This window comes from Perognathus longimembris, chromosome 19 (assembly GCF_023159225.1).
Source record: "Perognathus longimembris pacificus isolate PPM17 chromosome 19, ASM2315922v1, whole genome shotgun sequence".
Lineage (NCBI taxonomy): Eukaryota > Metazoa > Chordata > Mammalia > Rodentia > Heteromyidae > Perognathus > Perognathus longimembris.
Genome location: NC_063179.1, coordinates 25,095,544 through 25,120,464, shown reverse-complemented (window position 1 = coordinate 25,120,464; position 24,921 = coordinate 25,095,544). Strand labels below are relative to the sequence as shown.

Below are 24,921 nucleotides of genomic sequence, written 5' to 3'. Positions count from 1 at the left end.
GTAAAAGATGAATTATGCTAGTAGCACAACTGGTTACTATTCATGATAAAAATGTAAAAAGGAGCCAGACATCAGTGACTCATGCCTGTAATCCTAGCTACTCAGGAAGCTGACATCTGAGGATTGTGGTTTGAAGTCAGCCTGGGCAGGAAAATCCCATGAGCATTTTATCTCCAATTAACTACTGAAAAGCTGAAAGTGAATCTGTGGCTCAAGTGGTATAGAGCTAGTCTTGAGCAGAAAAGCCCAGGGACAGTGTCCAGGCCCTGAGTTGAAGCCCCAGGACTGGCACAAAATTTAAAAATAGAAAGGAAATACAAGTTCCTGTATCCTTACACCAAATTAAATTTATCAAAGACTGGTTAAATTTATCAAGTTTATCACTTAAATTCATGAATCAAATTAAAGACTTGACAGTTAAACAGTAAATACTAAGAGGAAAGTTGATAAATGAAAATCTTGGGTTGGTAAAGCCCTTTTAAGCCAAATATTCCCATACGTTATAAAACAAGACATTAGCAAATTTAGTTAACTATGAATTATAGGATTTTGGAAAGGGCATAAATTTTTATGAAGTAGGACATTTTATAGTACATAGCAGTGAACTCTCGTATAACAATATGAGAGACCTCTTAGGAATGAGTTAAGAAAAAGCCTTACATATAATTGAAGAAATACAAATGATAGCTTCTAAAAACATAAAAAGGAGCATGCTTCCAAAAACGTTCCCTTTTTTTCTCCAGTGCTTCTAATCCCTATTTGTGCCTTCTAGTACGTATTAGATCCTGCCCCCACCTTGGAAACCCTGGCATAACTGCCCTGAGGTGGAAGCTGAGTATGATTTTCTCTCTCTCTTTTTTTTTTTTTAAGGATCTTGAAGTGATTCTGTTATAGAGCCATAGTTAAGTCATTCTTCTAGTTTTCTTTGACTATATCCCTGTGTACACTTCTACAGTATTATAATATTGTCAGACATAAGGAGAAATGCTCAAGCTCTAAGTGGAAAGCAAAGAATACTTGATTTAGACACATTTTCGCATACATGCCTTGAAAAAGATTAATGAAATTACCTCCTGGTTGCAGTGGTATTGGAACAATTATAACTAAAAATGGTTAGCATTAATAAGTTTTAGATCTTACACATATCATGTCCTAATATAAAAGAAAAAGGCTATTTTATTTAATTTAATTTTTTGCCGGTCCTGGGGCTTGAACTCAGGGCCTGGGCACTGTTCCTGAGCTTCTTTTGCTCAGGGCTGGCTCTCTACCACTAAGCTACTATCTTTCCAGCCCAGGCTGTTTCATTTTTACCTGCAAAGTTGTAAGAGAAAGGAAAGCAACTAGGAATGTTTAGATAGCTGTGTTTAGATGGCATTAATTAACTGATCTTTCCTTTATTAAATGTTCTATCTATAACCATCCCAACATTTTTTGTTGAAGACCAGGACTTGAATTTGATATCCTCAATCTTTCGCTTATTGGCTGGTGCTCTATGATGCCATCCCATCAACTCTTTCTTTTTTTCTTTTCTTTTCCTTTTTAAAAAATTTCTCTTTTTGTTTTGGGTGAAAAATGAACAAAAATACCTTCTTACATTTAATCTGGAGAGATGATGTTAATAGAGCTTGTAAGGTGGGTTTGTGGCTGGTTCAGGTTATGCAGGGTAGACAGTTGGGCAAGATGAGGTGATTTCTTTGGCTTTGTTTAAAAAATTGAAAGAAGGGCTGGGAATATGGCCTAGTGGCAAGAGTGCTTGCTTTGTATACATGAAGCCCTGGGTTCGATTCCCCAGTACCACATATGTCGAAAACGGCCAGAAGTGGCGCTGTGGCTCAAGTGGCAAAGAGAAGCCAGGGACAGTGCTCAGGCCCTGAGTCCAAGGCCCAGGACTGGCAAAAAAAAAAAAAAAAAATGAAAGCAAAATATAAATTGGCTATATGGGAGTCGTTTGATCTTCATAAGTTCTTTCTTTTGTCTGTAAAAGAAAAGCTGTCAAAATCAGCTGCATAAAAGCAAGTTAATTAGCCAGAGTTTTCTTAAAGAAAAAAATCTTAATACCAAAATGATAAACTTAGAAAAATCCATTGTAATAATAGGCGCATCAGGCTTCTTGTGATTAGTTTGGATGACTTATAGGAACTGTCTATAAACTCCAAGGTTTCTTTTTGGTTATTGTATGATATAAATAGGTCAAGTTTTATGGCTATAAAGCAAGGAAAATCAGTTATTTAATGTGTTGTTCTTCATTGGCAATAGAGGCAAAATTAACTGCTTTGTATTTTCAACTGTTGAGTCCTCCCCCACCCCTGTCCCCCCATAATACTTTGCTAAGTGTAAGAACTTTGGATTTAAAATAAATTTTCAGCTTGGTTGGGGGTCATTTTATATTGGCTATCAGTATCTAATCTATTTCAAAGTTTTTTCAAAAATATTAAAATGCTTCAGAGACAATTTAGATAGAAGCTTTCTTCTTTTTTTGGGGGGGGGGAGGGGTAAGGGCAGGGCTGGTCCTAGTGCTTGAACTCATGGCCTAAGCCCTGTTTCTGAGCTTTTTTAAAAAAAATTTTTATTTTATCTAGTGCTCTACCAATTGAGCCACAGTTCCACTTCCAGCTTTTTAATGGTTAATCATAGATAGGAATCTCATAGACTTTCCTGCCCAGGCTGGCTTCAAACCACAATCCTAAGATCTCAGCCTTCTGAGTCACTTAGGATTTTCAGACATGAGCCACCTGTGCCTGGATGGTAAAAGCTTTCTTAATTTAAAAAAAAAAAAAAAGCCTGTTAAAAATTAGGCTTTTTCTTCCTTTTGTTTGCAGTGTGCTAGAACTTATATTGCTTAAGTGTTATTACAAATTTGATCTAATAGTTTTATTTTCAATTCCTACATAGGTGTCTCTGCTATGGGAGCACTTTTTCTTTATTATAGGAAGATGGGGCATTCAATTGTTGTACTTGCCTGTATTGACAACCAAAGTCATTTTGTTTGACTATTTAAAAAGACAAAACCAGGTGTGATTATAACAAATATGTCTTTGTTAGATGTCGGACTGAATATGAAGTTAGAGATCAAGCTGCAAAAGGTGATGAACCGACTCGAAAACGATTTCATGCATTTGTACTCTTTCTGGGAGAACTTTATCTTAACCTGGAGGTAAGAAGACTTTGTTGTTATTGTTAAATACTGATTGCTGGAAACATAAATTGATCTCAGTAAGGAATTTTTTGTTCGTGTTATACTTTCAAACATCAAATGTATATGATGGCAATCCCAAGAGGCTGCGGCAGGAGAATGAAGAATTCTAAGCCAGTTGGTGCTCCATAGTGGGAACTATCTAAAACCTTTTCCCCAATCTCAAGTGAAATAATAAAAGTAGAAGAGAGAAGATAATTTAAATGGAACTATTTAACATAGGAATTGCTGCCTGCATTATTTTAAATAGTAAGAACACTTAAAATATATTCTTAGCAGTTTTAAAAAGTAATACAGTACATTATAACTATAGTAATTATGATGTGCAACCAATCTCCCGAACTTACTCCTTGTCTAACAAGAATTTGATGTCCTTTGGCAGAATCTTCCCAAATCCCCTCCCCCAATCATAATTTTTGTCCTGTTTTGTAAATTAATCTTCTACATAAAATTCATTTGTATAAATGAAGCAGCTGAACCTGTTTATAAATATATGAGGCGAGTGCTTGCCTCGTATACATGAAGCCCTGGGTTCGATTCCCCAGCACCACATACATAGAAAATGGCTAGAAGTGGCACTGTGGCTCAAGTGGCAGAGTGCCAGTCTTGAGCAAAAAAGCCAGGGACAGTGCTCAGGCCCTGAGTCCAAGCCCCAGGACTGACAAATAAATAAACAAACAAATAAATTTATGAGATATTCTTTAGTATGTGCTTCTTAATAATTGTAAGTACTGCATGTTAATGTGTAATCAACTTGTGTAATACTTTATTAGTAAATCTAGATACTTTGTTAAACGCTTATTTAAGAATTTAATATCATAAACATCAAAAGAAGGAGAAATCCACCATCAAATGTGCATCTTTATCAGTATGTCTAAAAGTCTGGTCTGTACAGTTTTGTGTTTAGTTCAGGAGGACTTCATTTAAAAAAAATCCATGCTTTTCAGTATGTGCTTTCAAAAATATTTAAGCAAAAATTAAAAACATTAAATAAGTGCCTTGAATTAAGCCATGTTGAGGATTATGGAATTATGTTTAGCATTTCCTACACAGAAGGGATGATGCTGGGCATGTGAAGAACATAAATGGCCTACTTCCTGCACCTAAGCCTTTGTAGCAAGTGAAGTAGATTTACGTACAACTCTCACACAAAGAACAGGGCTGGGCCTGAAGCTTAGTGGTAGAGTGCTTCGTTAATATTTGCAAGGCCCTGGATTCAATACCTAGCACCATAAAAGAGAACTAAGATAGTGCTGTACCACTTGAGCCACAGCTCCACTTAGGAGCTTTTGTGGTGCTTAATTGGAGTTAAGAGTCTCATAGACAATCCTGCCTGGGATGGCTTTGAACAGTGATTTTCAAATCTCAGCCTCCTGAGTAGCTAGGATTATAGATGTGAGCCACCAGCACTCCACTGAGAAGTTTTAAAATAGTATAAAGAAGAGAATTAAATTACTTGTAATTAAAATGGTGATAGCTTAAATAAGGACATGCCTAATGCAGCAATAATATCAAAGTAGACTTAAATTTTTCTAACCATGTTAGGTATGATAAATGAGAAATAAATTTTACTTGTATTTTACAGTTTTATTAGAAGTCTTTTTTTTTTTTTTTTTTCTTTTTGCCTGTCCTGAGGCTTGAACTCTGGGCCTGGGCACTGTTCCTAAGCTGCTTTGCCCAAGGTTAGTACTCTACCACTTGAGCAACAGAGTCACTTCTGGCTTTTTCATTTCAATTGGAGATAAGAGTCTCACAAACTTTCCTTCCCCGGGCTGGCTTCGAACTGCAGATCTCAGCCTCCTAAGTAGCTAGGATTACAGGCGTGAGTCACCAGCATCCAGCTTAGAAGTCTGATTTTCACATAGAATAAATTCTGTGAAAATCTAGAAGGTGACACAGTGTTTACGTATTTGAAACACTGCCAATAATTTGTTAGATCTTTTCTATATCTGTATCTGTTTTGGTATTGTTTTAAATTTTCTCTTGTTCTAAAAGATCAAAGGAACAAATGGACAGGTTACAAGAGCAGATATTCTTCAAGTTGGTCTTCGGGAATTGCTGAATGCTCTCTTCTCTAATCCTATTGATGACAACCTAATTTGTGCAGTAAAATTGTTGAAGGTTAGTTTTTTTACTTTCTCTTCTAATTTACCTGTTTACCCATTCAATTTGCAATTTAAAGGAAAGTATGTATAGTGCATAAATGAATTAAAGATCATTTTACAGGTAAATATTTACATTTTACTTGCTTTTGAATATATTAGAAAAGCAATGTACTACATACACACTTATAGTTTATATAAGGAGCAAAACTTAGAAGTGCAGAATGCAAGTCCTTTACCCTATTCCCATCTATAAATTCTCTTTTCTTTCCCTCTCCTCTTGTGTGCTTATCCTGTCATTCTTTAAAAAAAAAAAATTGACCACCTAAGGAAAGAACTTGGGGCTTATAGATATAGCTCTGTATTGTTATTTATTAGTAATTCTGTTGTATTCATAGGCATTGTTTATCCATTCCAGTAGTGAGCATTTGTATTATATTCAGTTTGGCTACTGCAGCACTGTTAGTACTATTTCATTTTGCTTTTACGTGTGTAGTGTTTCTATTTTTTTGCCTTTTGTGCCATCCTAGGGCTTGAACTCAGGTCTTGGGTCTTGGATACTGTCCCTGAGCTTTTTTTTTTTTTTGGCTCAACATTAGTGCTTTGTCACATGAGCCACACAGCTCTGCTTCCGGTTTTTTGCTTGTTAACGGATATAAGAATCTCATGGACATAACTGCCTGGGCTTGTTTTGAACCGTGATCTTTAGGTCTCAGCCTCCTGAATAGCTAGGATTACAGGCATGAGCCACTCAGCAACCAGCAATGTGTAGCTATTTTTTAAATTTAATTTTACTGTCAAGGTGATATACACAGGGGTTACAGTTACATAGGTAAGGTATTGAGTACATTTCTTGTCAAACTTGTTACCCCTCCCTTATGCTACTTTTATATACTAAAGTCCTCTTAACATAGATTTTTGTGGGTCAGCAGTTACATTTAAATTGAATTTCCAAGTTTTCTTCCAAATGCTAAACTAGAATGTATTCCCAAAAGTGCACTTCTTTTCATACATTTTGTGATGATATATACATCAATCCTGATTTTTGTTATTGTCATAGGTCATGAATAAAAATAAACTCATTTTTCATCTAGTCAATGAAGATAAAATTTCCTTCATGTTTCTTAGCCATATGTTTGTGAATTGCTTATTTTTATATTCAGCTTTTCTTGGAGTTATTTTTTAAATTTACATATTCTTTTTGTTTTGTTTCATGGTACTAGTGATTGAACTTAAGGCAACATACTTTTTAGGCAACTGCTTTACCACTTGAGCCATGCTCTTGTTGTTGTTATATATTTGAGAAAGTGACATGCTCGTTGAAACAAAATAGGCTATCTAGTCTTAGAGTAAATATAACATATTCATTGATGTAAAACCCATGATTAATGTTCTGATATAATTCATTTCTTTTTTGCCAGTCCTGGGGCTTGGACTCAGGGCCTGAGCACTGTCCCTGGCTTCAAGGCTAGCACTCTGCCACTCAAGCCACAGTGCCACTTATGGCCATTTTCTGTATATGTGGTGCTGGGGAATTGAACCCAGGGCTTCATGTATACGAGGCAAGCACTTTTTGCCACTAGGCCATATCTCCAGCCTAATTCATTTCTTTCAGTCAAGAAAAATATAGACGGTATAGAAGATATTGAAGTCTCTGAATACTAGATTAAGGTACAGAGTAACAGGAAATATTTAATCTGCTAAATTCATTTTGTTTAAAGAGTGCTTAAACTACTCATTAGTAACTTTAGAGTTTCTACACTATTGGATTTCTTTACTGACACTTGCTTCTTTAGTTGACAGGATCAGTTTTGGAAGATGCTTGGAAGGAAAAAGACAAGACTGATATGGAAGAAATTATTCAAAGAATTGAAAACGTTGTTCTAGATGCAAACTGTAGCAGGTAGGCAGATTGTAGTTCCTTGCTTTTTGTTGGAGAGTTATTTTTAATCTGGCATAATTCATCAGAATAACAGATCTTACAGATTGATCTTCAGAAATACTTTCTTTAAAGATACAAAGACTAGGGGAAAATATTCTCACTGTAGTATTTTTTTCAGTTACATTTGAAGTTGAAAAGTTAAGAATTTCCCATAATAAGTCAATTGAAAATAAAATTAGTTCATTATTCTCTCTTATTAAAAAAGTAGTTGTGTAAAGAACTATCACAAATATAGTAAGAGATAAATGTTAAAGGGTAGTCTTTAAGGACCATGTAGTCAGTTATGCATAACAAGCTCTAAGGCTTTGTTTAAAAAGTAATAATTAGGGGCTGGGAACATAGCCTAGTTGCAAGAGTGCTTGCCTCCTACACATGAAGCTCTCGGTTCAATTCCCCAGCACCACATATATGGAAAACGGCCAGAAGGGGCGCTGTGGCTCAGGTGGCAGAGTGCTGGCCTTGAGCAGGAAGAGGCCAGGGACAGTGCTTAGGCCCTGAGTCCAAGGCCCAGGACTGCCCCCCCCCCCCCGCAAAAAAAAAGTAATAATTAGTTGGGTACTGGTGGCTTTACTTGTAATCCATGCTACCTGGGAGGCTGAGAATGGAAGGTTGCCCATTCCAGGATAGCCCAGGTAAAAAAAACCCTAGTCTCCACTTAAAGTTAGGAAAGCTGAATGTGGTGGCATACTTCTATTATTCCTAAAGTGGCAGGAAGCCTAGAAATAGGCAGATCAAACGGAGTGCTCCTAGGCAAGACCCATTTCAAAAATAACAGCCAAAAGAAGAACTGGAAGCATATCTCAGTGGCAGAGCCACCTGCCTACGAAGTGCAAGCCCCAAGTTCAAACCCCAGTACTGTCAAAAAATGTGAATTTATGTCATTTTGTCAATGTCTAGAAAATGAAAGCACTGGATGTATTTGTTAATAAGTTTAGGCGATAAAGATTTTTTTAGTGTGTAAAGTACTTTCGAGCTTGACAGTGCTACAGCATATATGTCCTATTAATTCATTATTTTACTTTTGTCTACAGAGATGTGAAACAGATGCTCTTGAAGCTTGTAGAACTTCGATCAAGTAACTGGGGCAGAGTCCATGCAACTTCAACCTACAGAGAAGCAACACCTGAAAATGATCCTAACTACTTTATGGTATACCTATTTATATATTTTAAGTTTCTTCTATGCTTAGATTCACTTTTGGAAATCAGTTGAGTTATATAAAGCTCTTCTGTATTTCAATGCACAGTAACACTTTTCATTGACTTAATATTGCATAGGAGCAAGCAAAGTAGGGGAATATAAACAGCTTTAAAAACTACCTAGTGTTAAATCATGATTCACTAGGAATATAACAGACAATAGATGGAAAGGTTAGAACCCTATGAAGGTGAGATAAAGAATAGAGATCTGATCTTATATCTGAAAGACCCAAAAAACTCAGTCCCCAAACTCCTACACCTAATAAACCATTTTGGCAAAGTAGCAGGATACAAAATCAATCCACAAAAATCAGCAGCTTTTCTGTATACCAGCAGTGTACAGCAGGAAAGGAAATTATGGAAATAATACCATTTACAATAGCTAAAAGAAGAATAAATTACCTAGGGATCAACCTACCTAAAGATGTGAAGGACCTATTTAATTAGAACTATAAAAAATCTAAAAAGGGAAATCAAAGAAGACACAAGGAGATGGAAAGACCTCCCATGCTCATGGGTAGGCAGAATCAATATAGTGAAAATGGCCATATTGCCCAAATTGTTATACAAATTCAATGCAATCCCCATCAAGATCCCAGCTACATTCTTCACTGAAATAGAGAAAGCAACCCATAAATTCATATGGAACAGCAAAAGACCTAGAATAGCCAAAGCAATTCTAGGCAAGAAAAGCAGTGCAGGAAGTATCACAATACCAGACTTCAAGCTCTAGTATATAGCCATCATAACAAAAACAGCCTGGTATTGGTCTAAAAACAGACCTGAAGACGAATGGAATAGAATTTAGGACCCAGAAATAAAACCGTACTCTTACACTCAGCTGATATTCAACAAAGGAGCTAAAGACATGCAATGGAAAAAACATACTGGTGCTGGGAGAACTGGGCAGCCATATGCAGAAAACTCAAAGTAGACCCTAGCCTATCACCAGGCACCAAGATCAACTCAAAATGGATCAAGGACCTCAACATCAGACCTGAATCCTTGAAACTACTGAAGAACAGAGTAGGAAAGACACTAGAACTTATAGGCACAGGATGGAACTTCCTGAATAGAGTCCCAGGGGCACAACAAATAGGGGAGAGACTCGACAAATGGGACTACTACAAAATAAAAAGTTTCTGCACAGCTAAAGACATAGCCACTAAACTAGAAAGACAGCCAACCATATGGGAAAGGATCTTTACCAGCACAGCAACAGACAAAGGCCTAATATCCGTCATCTACAGAGAACTCAAAAAACTAATCCCTTCCAAACCAGTAAACCAATTATTAAATGATCAAAGGAGCTAAAAAGAGAGTTCACAGGAGAAGAGATAAAAATGGCAAAGAAACATATGAGGAAATGTTCAACATCCCTGGCAGTAAAGGAAATGCAAATAAAAACAACCCTGAGATACCACCTCACTCCAGTTAGAATGGTCTATACTCTGAACTCAGGCAACAACAAATGCTGGAGGGGGTGCGGGGAAAGAGGAACCCTTCTCCATTGTTGGTGGGAGTGCAAATTAGTACAACCACTTTGGAGAACAGTATGGAGGTTCCTCAAAAAGCTCAACATAGACCTACCCTATGACTCAGCCATACCACTCCTAGGCATCTATCTTGAACAACAGGTCCCAGGATACCATAAAGACATCTGCCCTTCCATGTTTATTGCTGCACAATTCACAATAGCCAAAGTATGGAAACAACCCAGATCCCCCTCCACAGATGAATGGATCAAAAAAATATGGTACCTATACACAATGGAATACTACATAGCAATTAGAAATGGTGAAATATTGGTATTCACAGGGAAATGGTCAGAACTTGAACAAATAATGTTGAGTGAGACAAGCCTAGAACACAGAAAACAAAGGGGCATGATCTCTGTGATATATGACTGTTAGGGTGGGGGGAGGTGGAAACAGTAGAGACCAGGTCTGTGAAACCAAAAACTTCTTGTCATATGGTATTTCCCACAGGTTTGGGTCAGCAACCCTACATTATGTAACTAAAACCAAACAACTACTCAACATATAAAGATCAAAAATAGACTTCTCAGTGGATCACAATAGCTCAAAAGCTTTGTATGTATGTTCACTTAAGACAGGGATAAGCAAACTCTATTGTTGACGTTACATTTAAAGTCCTAAATGAATTTCCTTTGGCGTAGGCCATGTGGATACTGTATATGTTTTTGGTACACTGTGTATAGTATATAGGTCTACCTGATCTAGGGAAGGGAAAGAAAAACAGGGTGTAAGATATCACAAGAAATGTACACACTGCCCTATTATGTAACTGTACCCCTTTTGCACAACACCGTATCAAAAAATTTGTTAATTTATAAAAAAAAAAATAGAGATCTGAAAAGCATGAGTTATCCCAGTAAAAGAGAGTGACTCCCAGAAGTTTGGGAGTTCTTTATTATGTTTTGAGGTTTTTTGTTTCTTGTTGTTTTTTTTTGCTTATTCATGCACTATCAGGTATGCAAATGAATGACATCAACCATGCTGTACTAATTCTACATAATTTTAAAACAATTAAAATTTTTATCGCTCTGATTCATCCTAGAATGAACCAACATTTTATACCTCTGATGGTGTTCCTTTCACTGCAGCTGATCCAGGTATGTTCTCTGCCATCCCCCTTTACACACACTTTCTAGTAAGTTACATGAAACTACTGCTCAGTACAGAGTTGCAGCACTTTTTTGGGTTCACTGCATTCTGAAATACCAGGGTAAGGTTTATCTTAAGTAGAATACCTTTTTACTATGACCACTTATGCCATTTTACTGTGTACACTGGTTTATAAGGATTAGAATTACTCAAGTGCAGCCATATTTTCTATTTCTTTTTGATATTTTGATTATGTATTCTTCAGTTGACAAGTGTCTAGAATGGAAAAAAAAGATGGTCCTAGTTCCCCCAGAAGTGTATGAATTAATCCTTATAGAAATTAAGAATTACAGATTCCATTAGTAATTAGTGATTCAGAATTAAAATTTAAATCTTAGCTGCTTCTCCCTTGTGAAAAAGGGTCATTCATAAATTGTTTTAATTGTGGTGCTTGGGACTATAGGATAACAAGAAAAGTACTTTAGGTACACAAACTACAGCTAGCTTCCCATTGGGCTTTTTGCCTCTTGAGCAGATAGACTGTATTGTTTCTCCAGTACAGATGAGTCCCTTTAAAGGGAAGGATTAGAATTACATCACTGGCTCTGAGCACCTTCAACCTCACTGAATTTTCCTAAATTGCTTTCCTAAATTCCTGAGTTGCCTTCCAATGTGATTGAACCAGAGTTCTTCCTCTCCTGTCCTTGGCAAACTTGTTATCAGACTAGTTTTTGTTAGTCCCATTATATGAAATTCTTATTTTTTTTTTTTTTTTTTTTTGGCCAGTCGTGGGCCTTGGACTCAGGGCCTGAGCACTGTCCCTGGCTTCTTCCCGCTCAAGGCTAGCACTCTGCCACTTGAGCCACAGCGCCGCTTCTGGCCGTTTTCTGTATATGTGGTACTGGGGAATCGAACCTAGGGCCTCGTGTATCCGAGGCAGGCACTCTTGCCACTAGGCTATATCCCCAGCCCCTGAAATTCTTATTTTTATGACTAATGATAGTGAATTTTTTTTTATGCTTCTGTTGACTTTTTGATTGCTTCCTTTGAGAATTGCTTAATTATACTCTTTATTCATAATACTCTACTGGATTGCCTCACTACATTGTAATATAATACTTCGTACAGAAAAAAAGTAATTTTGCTCAGTTGAGAATTTCATTACCTTTTCTCACTATGTGCCTTTACATTTTGTTCATTATTTCTCATGTAAGAACTTGAGCTTTAGCACAACAGAATTTATCAGTCTTGCTTGTGCTTTTGTTTACTTTACCCATTCTCATTCCATTTTCTAAAAATCTTTGTTGTTTTTCATAACTAGGTCTTAAGTCTACTGGCCGATTTTTGTATGTGGGATAATAGTTGAAATTAAATATTATTCCATTGCCTTCTGAGTATTCATCTCAGTTATTATTCTGTACAGTGTACTCTGTTCATGTTGGTTTTCTGCTACTTTGTTTTCTTTATACTGATACATTACTTCCTCTTAACTATTCTTACTACTATACATCTTCCGATACTGAATAAGACAAATCTTCTGTCTTCCTTTTGTGCAGTAGTGCATATTATCCCAGCTACTCAGGAAGCTGAGGTAGGAGGCTCATTTGAGACCAGCCTGGGCAACATAATGAAAACCTGTCTTGAAATCAACAGATCTTTCTTCTACTTAGTCCTGAAAGTTGCCTCAATTCAGTTTGTTACCTTTGTCTCATGTGTTTACCCTTTTATTTCTGGTTTCTGTTTTTTTAATGAAATTTGATTTGCATTTTATTCAAATTATCTTGACTTTTTAAATTTTCAAATCCTTTTAGTCATCATTCTTTACACACTTATTTAATTGCCATATGTGCTCATTTAATTCTAACTACCGTTTCTGATTCTCACATATATGGAGTTATCTCCATGTGTCTCTTGGTTATTAAAACCAACATTTTGTCAGTCTTCTAGTTGCAGTAGTTTATGTGTAATTTCCAGTTCTTTTTCATTTATCACCTCATAATTTGTGTGCTTGTCCATACAGATAAAAAATACCTTTCTTAGTGTTTATAACCGAAAATTTAATGCTTAAATTTTGACTGTCAGAACTGGAATTCAAAACAGCACCAACCCTTAAATCTGAGTTAGGATTTTATAGAGACTTACTGTTTTAGAAAAACATTGTCTTTATCTAGTAATTATAATATCCTTCTAAAATGTGAGGCAGCTTGTGTTTATAACCAACTAATTACAACTAGTTCTTGGTCCATCTTATTACTCAAAGGTAAGGATTTTGTATATAGACATGCTAATTTCAAAAAACAACTGCCTGGGCTGGGGATATAGCCTAGTGGCAAGAGTGCCTGCCTCGGATACACGAGGCCCTAGGTTCGATTCCCCAGTCAGTTGTGGGGCTTGAACTCTGGGCCTGGGTGCTGTCCCTGAGCTTTTCAGCTCAAGGCTAGTGCTCTACCACTTTAAGCCACAGCGCCACTTCTGGTTTTCTAGTGGCTAATTGGAGATAAGTCTCATGTACTTTTCCTGCCCAAGTGGCTTTGAATCTCAATCCTCAGGTCTCAGGCTCCTGAGTAGCTAGGATTATAGGCATGAGCTACTGGCACCTGGTTTAATAGCAGCTTTAATTTCCCAGTTACATTTAGAGGAGAATTACATATAATTATTTACAATTTATGAACATGCAGGGGGAGAGAGGCAAGCCAATAGGATTTAAGAAGTTTTATGAAAAGTATTTTGTATATTTGGGAGTTAGTGCTACTTATTTAAATTTACTTATTTACTTAAATGAGTAGTTGTAATATGAAGAATTTTTAGGGATAACAACTAGTCCTTTCATTTCATATGGTCTTTTAAGTATTTTTTTCTATGTTGTCTTATAGATTACCAAGAGAAATATCAAGAGTTACTTGAAAGAGAGGCCTTTTTTCCAGATTATGAAGAAAATGGAACAGATCTTTCAGGGGCTGGTGAGCCGTAAGTTCTTTTTAGTTACTAATTTTCTTTGTAAAATTTCTGTGGCTGATTTCTAGATGCAGAATTTTATTACCTATTTGGCAGTACTTAGAGCTTGAACTTGGATCCTTGTGCTTTGTATGCAAGTGTTCTGCTGCTTGAACCACACTGTTTTGGCTTTAGTTCTTTTTCAATAGGGTCTTGTGCTTTTTTTGCCTGAGCTGGCCTTCCTACCTTTGTTGTTCTTACCTATACCTCCCATCTAGCCAAGATTACAGTTATGAACCATTATGTTTGACTTCATCTTTGAGATGGGATCTTATAAATTTGGGGCACGAGGGATGTGTGTTCTGGCCTGAAGTTGCAATCCTCCTATCTCCACCTTCCCAACTAGAAAATAATCTCGATTATGGTATCTTAAGTGAATACCTAAATATGGTCAGTTTAAGATTTCAAAATACAACATTGTCATACTATCATATACTGGCTTAATAAAAACAAACAAGAAATAAAACTAAGGGTTTGAAGATCTAGGAAGAGGGCTTAATTGTGTTGTATATACCACAGATGGTTAACAATAGTTATTTTTGGCATTGAACTTCAGATTTTTTTCCAACTTTCAATTTGAACATACCATATTTTCTTGACCTAATGAGCTCATGATTTCAACACACCTTCTGCTTGAAATGGGGAAGAAATGAGAAGGAAAGTCCCATCAACAGATGATGGGATTGGGAGAATACTTGTCACATTTGTAGGTGGATTATTGTGGGGTGAGAGTGGGAGGACAGACAGCATCATGTCACCAAGGGAAAATGTAGAAAAGGCAGAAGAGCAGCCCTGCCTATTACTTAAGATAATTTATTATTTATACCATACATAATTAAGCAAGGAAAGCTTTTTATTTCTTTTTTTTGGAGCTTAGGGTCTCAAATTCAGTATCTTCCTCTTTCTGTTTTAGGATTTCAGATGTGCAATACCATACCTGACACTTTCTATCATTTTAAACTTTTTAATAAGTGATCTAAAAAGTAACCATGCCAGGTGCTGGTGGCTCATGCCTTAATCCTAGCTACTCAGGAGGCTAAGCTCTGAGGATAGCAGTTCGAAGTCGACAGTAAAGTCCCCATTGAGACTCTTATCTCCAGTTACTCAAAAACTGGAAGTGGCGCTGTGGTTCAAGAGGTAGAATACTAGCCTTCGGTATAAAGAGACCCAAGGACTGTACCCAGGCCCCAGGACCAACCAAAAAAAAAGTAATATATTGTGCTGAGGAATCGAACCCAGGGCTTCGTGTATACAAGGCAAACATTATTGCCACTAGGGTATATTCCCAGCCCGAATCTTTTATTTATTTATTTATTAATTGAACACAAATCTTTTTGACAAGGTGTTGTGCAAAAAGGGTACAGTTACATAGTAGGGCAGTGTGTACATTTCTTGTGATATCTTACGCCCTGTTTTTCTTTCCCTTCTCTAGGTCAGGTAGACATATATACAATATACAATGTATCAAGAACATATACAGTAGCCATGTGGCCAAGCCCAAGAAAATCCGCCTAGGGCTCTAAATGTAATGTCGATATTACACAATATGTCGACGGTAGTCTTATATAAACGTACATACATAGCTTTTGAGCTATTGTATTCCACTGAGAGGTCAATTTTTTACCTTTATATGTTGAGTAGTTGTTTGGTTTTAGTTACATAATGTTGGGTCGCTGACCCAATCCTGTGGGAAATACCATTTGACAAGCAGTTTTTGGTTTCACGGACCTGGTCTCTACTGTCTCTCCATCTCCCTTTCTTTTTTTTTTTTTTTTTTTGGCCAGTCCTGGACCTTGGACTCAGGGCCTGAGCACTGTCCCTGGCTTCTTCCCGCTCAAGGCTAGCACTCTGCCACTTGAGCCACAGCGCCGCTTCTGGCCGTTTTCTGTATATGTGGTGCTGGGGAATCGAACCTAGGGCCTCGTGTATCCGAGGCAGGCACTCTTGCCACTAGGCTATATCCCCAGCCCCCCCATCTCCCTTTCTTAACAGTCATATATCAGGGAGATCATGCCCCTTTGTTTTCTGTGTTCTAGGCTTGTCTCGCTCAACATTATTTGTTCAAGTTCTGACCATTTCCCTGCGAATAACAATATTTCACCATTCCTAATCGCTATGTAGTATTCCATTGTGTATAGGTACCATATCTTTTGGATCCATTCATCTGTGGAGGGGCATCTGGGTTGTTTCCATATTTTGGCTATTGTGAATTGTGCCGCGATAAACATGGAAGTACAAATGTCTTTTTGATATCTTGGGTTTTGCTGTTTAGGATAGATGCCTAGGAGTGGTATGGCTGGGTCATAGGGTAGGTCTATATTGAGCTTTTTGAGAAACCTCCATACTGTTCTCCAAAGTGGTTGTACTAATTTGCACTCCCACCAACAATGGAGAAGGGTTCCTTTTTCCCCGCACTCCCTCCAGCATTTGTTGTTGCCTGAGTTCAGAGTATAGGCCATTCTAACTGGGGTGAGGTGGTATCTCAGGGTTGTTTTTATTTGCATTTCCTCTACTACCAGGGATGTTGAACATTTCCTCATATGTTTCTTTGCCATTTTTATTTCTTCTCTTGTGAAGTCTCTCTTTAGCTCCTTTGTCCATTTCCTAATTGGTTTATTGGGCTTGGAGGGGCTTAGTTTTTTGAGTTCTCTGTAGATGACAGATATTAGGCCTTTGTCTGTTGCTGTGCTGGTACAGATCCTTTCCCATATGGTTGCCAGCCCGAATCTTGATATAGAGTTAACTTTCTGTTTGCTGTAGTTAAGTCAAAGGAATATCACAAAATTGTACATGTATATGTGTATATAGCTAAGCATCTTAAGGCAGTTTCTGAATTGAAAAACATTAAACTTAATAATCATATTTGGCTTATTTTGTAGATATTTGGATGATATTGATGATGAGATGGACCCAGAAATTGAAGAAGCTTATGAAAAGTTTTGTTTGGAATCAGAGCGTAAGCGAAAACAGTAAAGTTGAATTTCAGCATATCAGTTTTATAAAAGTTTAGGTATGGTGATTTAGCAGAACACAGGAAAGCAAGAAAACATGTCACACTTATACCAAATTAAGGATGTTGAGTTATGTTACTAATGTAAGCAACTTTAATTTTGTTTAACACCATCTGCCAAAATAAACTTTATTCCCTATAACTTAAAATGTGTATATATATAAAAATAGTTTATTATGTACAGTTAATTCCACTGTTTTGGCTGCAATAAAATCAATTTTGAAATAAATGAAATGTTGAAAGTAAATTTTGCTAGCTGGGTTAGATGCTTACCCCTTAAATTCTCCTTTCCTTGAGAGAAAAAGTCTTAGCCTGGAAATACATATTACTGTGAAAATGTAGCATTCTTTTTTAGATATGACTTACAGCTTTTAGTTTGACATTTGTGTCTCAATAAATCGAGTTTCAGATACTAATCACAATCATGAATACCTTTAGCCATAAAGTCTTGGAATACATCAACAAATGGTTTACTGATATAGATGTCATTTAATACCAAGGGCTTTTGAGATGTCCTAAATATAGGGTGGGGAGGTGGGTAACTTAGAACTCCCACCTAAACAACCAAGACTTTGCTGAAGACTTATTCCAGTTTAAGAATCACTTAGTTTTGTTTTACCTGACTAACTTCATGATACTCAGCCTTAGAATATTATCTGCTTTATTTATATGGCTTTCTCATTTTTTATTTTGTAGCATGGTTTGCATTAACTTTTTTACTAGAAAATTTTACTAGATATTTGTCCATTCAAGTTTTCATCTGCTTTATAATTGATACACCTTGAGGATGACTTTTCTAATACTTTTACTATAATGTGGTACCACCTCAGCCCTATGTAAGTAATATTTTTACCTAATGTCAAATCTTTTTCCAACTAACTTAAAAATAATGTATAAAAGGGTTGCTTGTAAATATGCATGTAAATAGTTCTGTTAATAACCCATTATTTTACATCTGGTACATCTGTGTCTGCTAATACTGTTAGCTTTCTCAGTTTTCTGCTTGTTTGTTCTGTCTGAATTAAAATAGATTTTGAAAATAAAACTTAATAGTTTTCTTTTCTCTTAAGTTTTTAAGTGATATTCTGGTATTTTAAAGAATTATGGTTGAACTTTATATGAAATGAATTTGTTTCAGTGTTTAAGTTCAGAGAAACTATAGGGTAGGATAGGAGATACTTTAGGTTTACTGAATAAGTGCTTAATTCAGTAGCAAATCAGTCTACCCAGGAAGTATGTTATTGAGGGTTTGGGAAGTTAGAATAGTTTGAATTTTTTTTTTCAGAGTGGGTCCTGTAACATGGGAGCAGTTACTAGCATAACCTGTAGTTCTCTGTAGAGTCCTTATATTAGATGAGTACCAAGAACTGCTAACTCCATGTGCTTTAGACTAGCAGTTGCTCTGTGTTTACTAGGTCATCGTCACCAACTACTGACAGAAAGTAGTAGCTACCAACAAGTCAGTATATTTTCTAGATAATCACTTCTGCTTTCAAAAAACAAGAACACCCAGGGCTGGGACTGTAGCATAGTCAAGGCCCCAGGTTCCATTCCTAGAACTGGAGAAAATAAAAACCAAAATCACTTGAGTTGGAAAAACTAAAGGATGAGGATAGCTTGAGCAGCTGGGAGCTATAGTCATCTGGAGTCATCTCATATCTCATGTTGAAGGGACTGAGATGACCTGAGGCAGCTCTGGACCAGAACAATCTGCATTTGACACTTGGTTTGTGCCTGTCTCTTGAATTTCTCTCCGCATGTTGACTGGATTTTTGGGTCAGGTATTCCAAAATACCCAAGAAGAAATTGTATTCAGAAGTTCTGTTGCATTCTTCAATATTTCCTTGGTTCTCAGTAACTAAAGCTGTACCCATTAAGCCATCAAGAAATATATGGACATGTTCTCAAATCATAATGACAAAGTGAAGAGTTAGTTCTTTATCACACTTGTTAGCCTGTAAAATTGCCAAATATATTTTTAACATGGACAAGTGTGATTTTTTCCCCCCATTCCTGGGGCTCAAACTCAAGAGCCTGGGCTCTGTCCCCAAGCCTCTCTGTGCTCAATGCTAGCTCTCTACCAATTGAGCCACACCACTACTTTCCAGCTTGTTTTGAGTAGTTTACTGGAGATAGAGTCTCTTGGACTCTCCTGCCTGGGCTAGCTTTGAACCATGATCCTCAGATCTCAGCCACTTGAGTAGCTAGGATTACAAGGGTGAGTCACCACAACCCAACTTGTAGACATTACTAATAAAAAGTATCCAGTGAGCATGGACAAGTGCCAGTAAGTACCATATGTGTTCTGGCAACAAAGTACAAATCAATATTGGTCTTGTCTTGGCCATTGTGCCATCAGTTCAGATGCTGTCTTAGTTAATGTCTTCCAGCCAGGCATACACGTATACCTCGACATACTGGGTTTGTTGCACTGTGGAGAACATATTCCTAGGGGAGGTATTAGAGTTCATCTTAAAAGAGTGTGTTAGAACTTAAAATAAGGTTTGAGCTTTAGTTGAGTCATTTGGTCTAAAACAGGAAGATCACTAGATTGAGTTTTGTTAGAAAAATAATGGTAGGTGGGCACTGGTGGCTCATGCCTGTAATTCTAGCTACCCAGGAGGCTGAGATCTGAGGATTGTGGTTCAAAGCCAGCCCAGGCAGGAAAATCCATGAGACTTCATCAGTTGACCACCAGAAAACTGGTAGTGGTACTCTGGCTCAAAGAGGCAGAGCACTAGCCTTGACCACAAAAAGCTTAGGCAGCACCCAGGCCCTGAGTTCCAAGTCCCATGACCAACAAAATAAAGTGCAAATTCTATACTACATTAAATCTTACATGTAGTAGGGACAGATGAGTGGATCAAGTTGTACTTGTTTTTTAAAATCAGTCACATTTAGCAAGAGAAGGTGTTTCATACTAAAGTAAAAATATTGATGACTCAACTGAAAGCTCAAGTATAAAGGAAAAAGCATCTCTTAATGTCAGGACAAACAAGAGCCACCTGCAAAGTCCAGGAGACATTATCTCCCAAAGTTTAATACCTGTAAAATGCCATCAATGCCCCAGATTTTGTAATCAACTGCTTTATTACCAGCGACGCCCCAGAACTGCCTCTATCCATTACTGGGAATATCTAGTTGCTAAACTTCTCTTGACTCGAGGCAGCACCCAAACCCTAGTTAATCCTTTCTCTAATCATGTTGCAGGGACAGCATTCCACTCAGAACTGGTTACTTAGAACTTCTTGAGAATCCTTGAGCAGGAACTAAAAACTTATCAAAGATTCTCTCCTTAAGCTGTGTGGAGTGTACCACACTCTGGCTCTCCTGGTGTGTTCTTTCTGATTGCAAGTCTATAAATGATTTTTCCAGATGACAGGCTTGAGCATGGTGGTCTTTGGTTGACCAGACTTAAGTAGACTTAGATAATATAAGTTCATATGCTGCTGCCTGTGTGTCAACCTTGATGAACGCTATACTACTTCTGCATCCTGGCAGTCAAAGTCATGTGCCTGGGTAGGTTTGTACCACTGTAAATTCATGAGTACATTGAATTAAGCTCTCAATACTCCCAGCAATCAGACTTCTCTATTCAATCCTTTTCTAATTGCTTCATACTCTCTCTACTCTTAACAACCTTATCATCACCTGCTTGCCTCACAGGAAAATGAAAAGCAGGATATGTGCACAAATACATCTGTATCTCTTCCTGCATAGGAGGTATTCCTCCTATTCCAAGACCAGTAATTGAACTTGTGCTAGAATTTGGTTTTTGTTTTGTTTTGTACCAGCCCTGGGGCTTGGACTCAGGGCTCAAGCACTGTTCCTGGCTTCTTTTTGTTCAAGGCTAGCACTCTACCACTTGAGCCACAGTGCCACTTCCGGCTTTTTCTATATATGTGGTGCTGAGGAATTGAACCCAGGGCTTCATGTATATGAGGCAAGCACTTTTACCACTAGGCCATATTCCCAGAATATGTTTTTTGCATCATAAAAAAATCTGGCTCTTAGTATTATTACCTGTGGAACATGCCATACCTCATCAAAATGGGTTCTGGCTCCCATATTTCTCCTGAATTACAATCCTATGTTTCATAGTCAGACCTCTCAAATGTTACTCCACTTTTCACGTTTATTTGCTTTTCAAATCCACTGTGACTTCTTTATTATATACATACTCTTACTAGATTCACCACTGACTTCCATATGTCAGTACAGTAAATCCTAGTAGGTGCTTAATTCTTGTCAGCTTGTCCTCTAGCAATATGTGACGCTGGAACCCAAACCTTCTAGGTATACAGGACACAAGCAGTTGCTTTCTTTGTGCTGTTCCTCTTTAATGCTTTTGTGGTTTCTCTTTCTTTCCTTAATCTGTAAGTATTAATCCTTTCAACACTCAGTCCTAAACATTCCAATTTCCCAATGTCAACATTCTAAGACTTTTCAAGTTTGTAACGTCAGCAAATCACAACCAGTAAACTCCAGGCTTATTTCCAGTAAATAAAGTAATATAAGTAAAATCTTGATTCCAGATTTTATTTATTTGCCAGTCTTGGGCCTTGAACTGCTGTCCTGGGCACTGTCCCTAAGTTGCTTTTACTCAAGGCTAGCACTCTTATTACTTGAGCTACAGCAACACTTCTGGCTCTTTCTCTGATTAATTGGATGTTTCCTACCCTGGCCTGCCTGGGCTGGCTTTGAACCATGATCTTCAGATCTCAGCCTTCTGAGTAGCTAGGATTACAGGTGTAAGCCACCAGTACCTGGCTTGAGTCAAGATTTTTATTATCCATTTCCACCAGACGACTTACAAAGTTTAAGCATACATTGCATCCTCTCTAACTCCTCAGTACCCTGCCGCTTTTCCACTTGCCCGAACCAGAAACTGGCCTTTTAAACTCACTTAAGCTCCAGGTTTAATAATCCCCTAGAACAGATAGGCTCCTAATTACTTCTTGGAGTTGTATTTTTTCTTCACTGCTAAGGCCATGAATTCCAGCTGCTATTTTCTTCCTGTGGCTCAGTCAAAAGCCAAATGAATACTCCACATCTGCTCTTGAGATCCACATTCCATTCAACAGTTTGAGGAATCTTTCAGAGGCACAAAATCCCTCTGGAGTACAATTTCCATTCATGAAGTTTTTAGATATTAGAGGGGGAAAGTGGAGACAGAATTAAGCACTGTATAGTACAAATATATCATTAAAAGAGAACATGGGGGCTGGGAATGTGGCCTAGTGGTAGAGTGTTTGACTAGCATACTGAAGCCCTGGGTCAATTCCTCAGCACCAGATATACAGAAAAAGCTGGTTTAAAAAAAAATGAAGTTGGGCTGGGGATATGGCCTAGTGGCAAGAGAGCTTGCCTCGTATACATGAGGCCCTGGGTTCAATTCCCCAGCACCACATATACAGAAAACGGCCAGAAGTGGCGCTGTGGCTCAAGTGGCAGTGCTAGCCTTGAGCAAAAAGGAAGCCAGGGACAGTGCTCAGGCCCTGAGTCCAAGGCCCAGGACTGGCAAAAAAAAAAAAAAAAAAAAAGTTGATTTTAGCATTACATATCTTCCTATCCCTTGGTGCTACTACCTTTAATAAGCAAGTATACCTCAATAAAGCTAAGTTTAAAAAAAGCTGAGCCATACAGACACCTCATCTCTTTTCCTAAATTGGTAACAGAATATATGTCCATAATTCATCTATAATGGTCTGGCCCTTGATACACTTGATCCACAGTCCAGGTTTCTCATCCCTTCAAGGCTTCTTTCAAGCCAGTTGAAGGGATAATAGTCTTTTCCTTGGACCTCAGAGTCTTAACAGAGAGGCCTGGACCTTTACTTATATTTGGCTAACACCAACTTAAAACTTAAGACTTCAGTAGAAATATTTCATCAGCCTGCCTGGTATATGCTCCTACACATTTCCATGTTTTATCTTAAGAACCCTTACTATAAACTGTGATAAAAGTCTAAGCAATTACTCCATAGCGCCCACCTTCACCCTCAAGGGAGTGTCTTCCTGCCTTGCTTCTTCCCCAGCATACTTTGCCTACAAGATCTCTGTAAATACTTACAAAACCAATTGGTGTAAACCATACAACTCATGGCAGGGGGAGGGGGGGGCGGGAACTGGGGAGAGGGAGACTGGGGAAAAATGTGTGAGGAGGCGACAAATTGGATGAATACTATAACCCATCTGTACTTCACTTTGACAAAAAAAAAAAAAAATCCCCGTAAATAACTGTTGAGTGGCAACACATTCATACTGTTAGAAGACATTTTCTGGCACCACTCTGGGAAGGCCTCTGGCCATTTGAAAAGAAAAATTCACCGACGTACAGCCGCTGCTTGGGTTATTTAAACATCGCGCGGCCAAAATCCACCCTCGTGGTTTGTGCTAGACAAGTCTCAAAAGGCTGGTCCTCAACAAGTTAACTGACCAGGTTCAACCTTTCCGCAGGAGAAACCGGAACAAAAAACTCCGAACCAGAATGAGACTTGGATCCTTATCAATAAGAACCCACCTCCTTTTTGTCCTACTTCCGGACCCTTCCTTGGGGGGGCTGCCCAGGGGCGGTACTTCCGGTATGTGTTTTCCGGAGACGTAACGCTAGTTACGTCTAGCTACTTCCTCAGTGACCGGGAAGTTTGAACTCCCGCTTTCTGTCTGTCTCGTCCGGCTCTGGTGTTTCTCTCACAGAAACTTCACTAATTTGGCAAATTCAAGTAATATCCCTGGAGGAGAATTTTCGGGCGAATTAACATTCAGGTTGTGTATTTGCCTTGGCGGGGCGCTGCGACTCGGAAGGCCTTTGTGAGTGCGAGCGACAGGTCCGGGGGCGAGGCCTCTGGAAACCGCTGCGAGTTTGATGAAGAGCCACCGCAGACGTGGGGCGTTCCTGCACTGCACCAATTATGCACAATAACGTCGGTCGTGAAATACCAAGTAGACGTGTATGTGTCTAATATAGGTAGATTGCCTTTTATTCCTGGAGTATTTATTGCCACCAATATTGAATAGTTATTGCTATTTAACACGTAAACAAAAATTAAAGCTGTTAGTACGGTAGCAGTTGAGAGAAAGTTGGAGAAAGGCCTTAGATGTAGGAATTGAGGATTTGATCAAAGAATGGGTAAAGACAGCCAAATTCAAGAGAAACAAAGTTAAAAAGACTTGTTAGAGGGGTATGGAGGTAAACTGTGTTGCTAACATTGACTATTAACATTGCAGTGCCTAACATTGCAATGCCCTTAACTAAATTAGCAAACTCAAGAGGAGCAATAATTTAAAAACTTATCCTTTCATCGCTTGATGGATATTAGTGTGTGTGTGTGTGTGTGTGTGTGAGTGAGAGAGAGAGAGAGAGAGAGAGAGAGAGAGAGAGAGAGAGAGAGAGAGAGAGATGTGGTTTGAATTCAGAGCCTGGGCACTGCCTCTGAGCTCTGTTTGCTCAAGGCTGGTAGTGCTCTACCACTTTGAGTCACAGCGTCACTTACAGTTTTTTTTTTTTTTTTTTGCCAGTCCTGGGCCTTAGACTCAGGGCGTGAGCACTGTCTCTGGCTTCTCTTTGCTCAAGGTAGCACTCTGCCACTTGAGCCACAGTGTCACTTCTGGCCATTTTCTATATATGTGGTACTGGGGAATCGAACCCAGGGCTTCATGTATACGAGTCAAGCACTCTTGCCACTAGGCCATATTCCCAGCCCTGTCACTTCCAGTTTTCTTGTGGTTAATTGGAGATAAGAGTCTCACAAACTTTCCTGTTAAAGCTAACTTTGAACCTCAAATCCTCAGACCTCAGCCTCCTGAGTAGCTAGGATTACAGGTGTGAGCCACCTGTGCCTGGCTTTACTGC

At 38.1% G+C, this 24,921-nt stretch overlaps 1 protein-coding gene across 3 annotated transcripts in view; it reads left to right on the top strand.

Annotated features, from left to right (window-relative positions):
• The window catches only part of Paip1 (poly(A) binding protein interacting protein 1), a 33,233-nt gene extending 15,919 nt beyond the window's left edge, over positions 1-17,314 (top strand). For all 3 annotated transcript variants that reach the window (XM_048368144.1, XM_048368142.1, XM_048368141.1), the window contains exons 5-11: positions 3,043-3,154; positions 5,189-5,314; positions 7,092-7,198; positions 8,269-8,386; positions 11,017-11,071; positions 13,937-14,030; positions 16,937-17,314. In XM_048368144.1, the coding sequence (XP_048224101.1) occupies positions 3,043-3,154; positions 5,189-5,314; positions 7,092-7,198; positions 8,269-8,386; positions 11,017-11,071; positions 13,937-14,030; positions 16,937-17,030 (706 nt within the window). In that variant the 3' untranslated portion in view covers positions 17,031-17,314. The remainder of the gene's footprint in view (positions 1-3,042; positions 3,155-5,188; positions 5,315-7,091; positions 7,199-8,268; positions 8,387-11,016; positions 11,072-13,936; positions 14,031-16,936) is intronic.
• The last annotated feature ends 7,607 nt before the right edge of the window (positions 17,315-24,921 follow it).